Source organism: Buceros rhinoceros, unplaced genomic scaffold (genome assembly GCF_000710305.1).
Source record: "Buceros rhinoceros silvestris isolate BGI_N320 unplaced genomic scaffold, ASM71030v1 scaffold12529, whole genome shotgun sequence".
Lineage (NCBI taxonomy): Eukaryota > Metazoa > Chordata > Aves > Bucerotiformes > Bucerotidae > Buceros > Buceros rhinoceros.
In genome coordinates this window covers 1-456 of record NW_010432161.1, presented here as the reverse complement: position 1 = coordinate 456, position 456 = coordinate 1, and the positions used below count along the sequence as shown (strand labels likewise).

Genomic DNA, 456 nt, shown 5'->3' with positions numbered 1-456 from the left:
GGGGGCCCCCGGCCCTGCCTCTTCAGTGGCTGACACTGCCCTCTCCTGACAGGGAGGAGTCTCCAGCTGTCCGGCTGGTCCCCTGCGTCCCACCTGAGTCTGCGGTGACCAGAGAGGTGGAGGCTGAGCAGGTAGGACCTGTGGGGACAGAAGCTGAGCAAGTCAGCCTGCTGCATGCGCCCTCGTTGTCCCCAGGAGATGAGCGTGGGACACAGCCTGCCATGCACCACTGCCCCCCAGACATTCTCTGCTGGGGGAAGCACACCCCGCCCCCCGCCCCCCATCACCACAGAGCCCAAACGTGCGGTGGGTGGTGGGGAGGGACCCAGTGGTACAGCACTGTCCAGGGAGGGCTGTGAGACTGTGGGGGACTGGGCAGGCTCCACATCCCCAAATAGGACCCTGTGCCCACGTGGACTCTTTTCTGTCTCACACAGCCCTCCAAGGAGTTCGACG

The 456-nt window shown here is 65.4% G+C and overlaps 1 protein-coding gene across 1 annotated transcript in view; it reads left to right on the top strand.

Annotated features, from left to right (window-relative positions):
* The window catches only part of LOC104500077 (ankyrin-1-like), a gene marked incomplete at its 3' end in the record, with an annotated part of 51,682 nt that extends 51,551 nt beyond the window's left edge, over nucleotides 1-131 (top strand). Inside the window, exon 27 of the mRNA XM_010143670.1 lies at nucleotides 53-131. Coding sequence (XP_010141972.1) covers nucleotides 53-131 — 79 coding nt within the window. The remainder of the gene's footprint in view (nucleotides 1-52) is intronic.
* Between the last annotated feature and the right edge of the window lie 325 nt (nucleotides 132-456).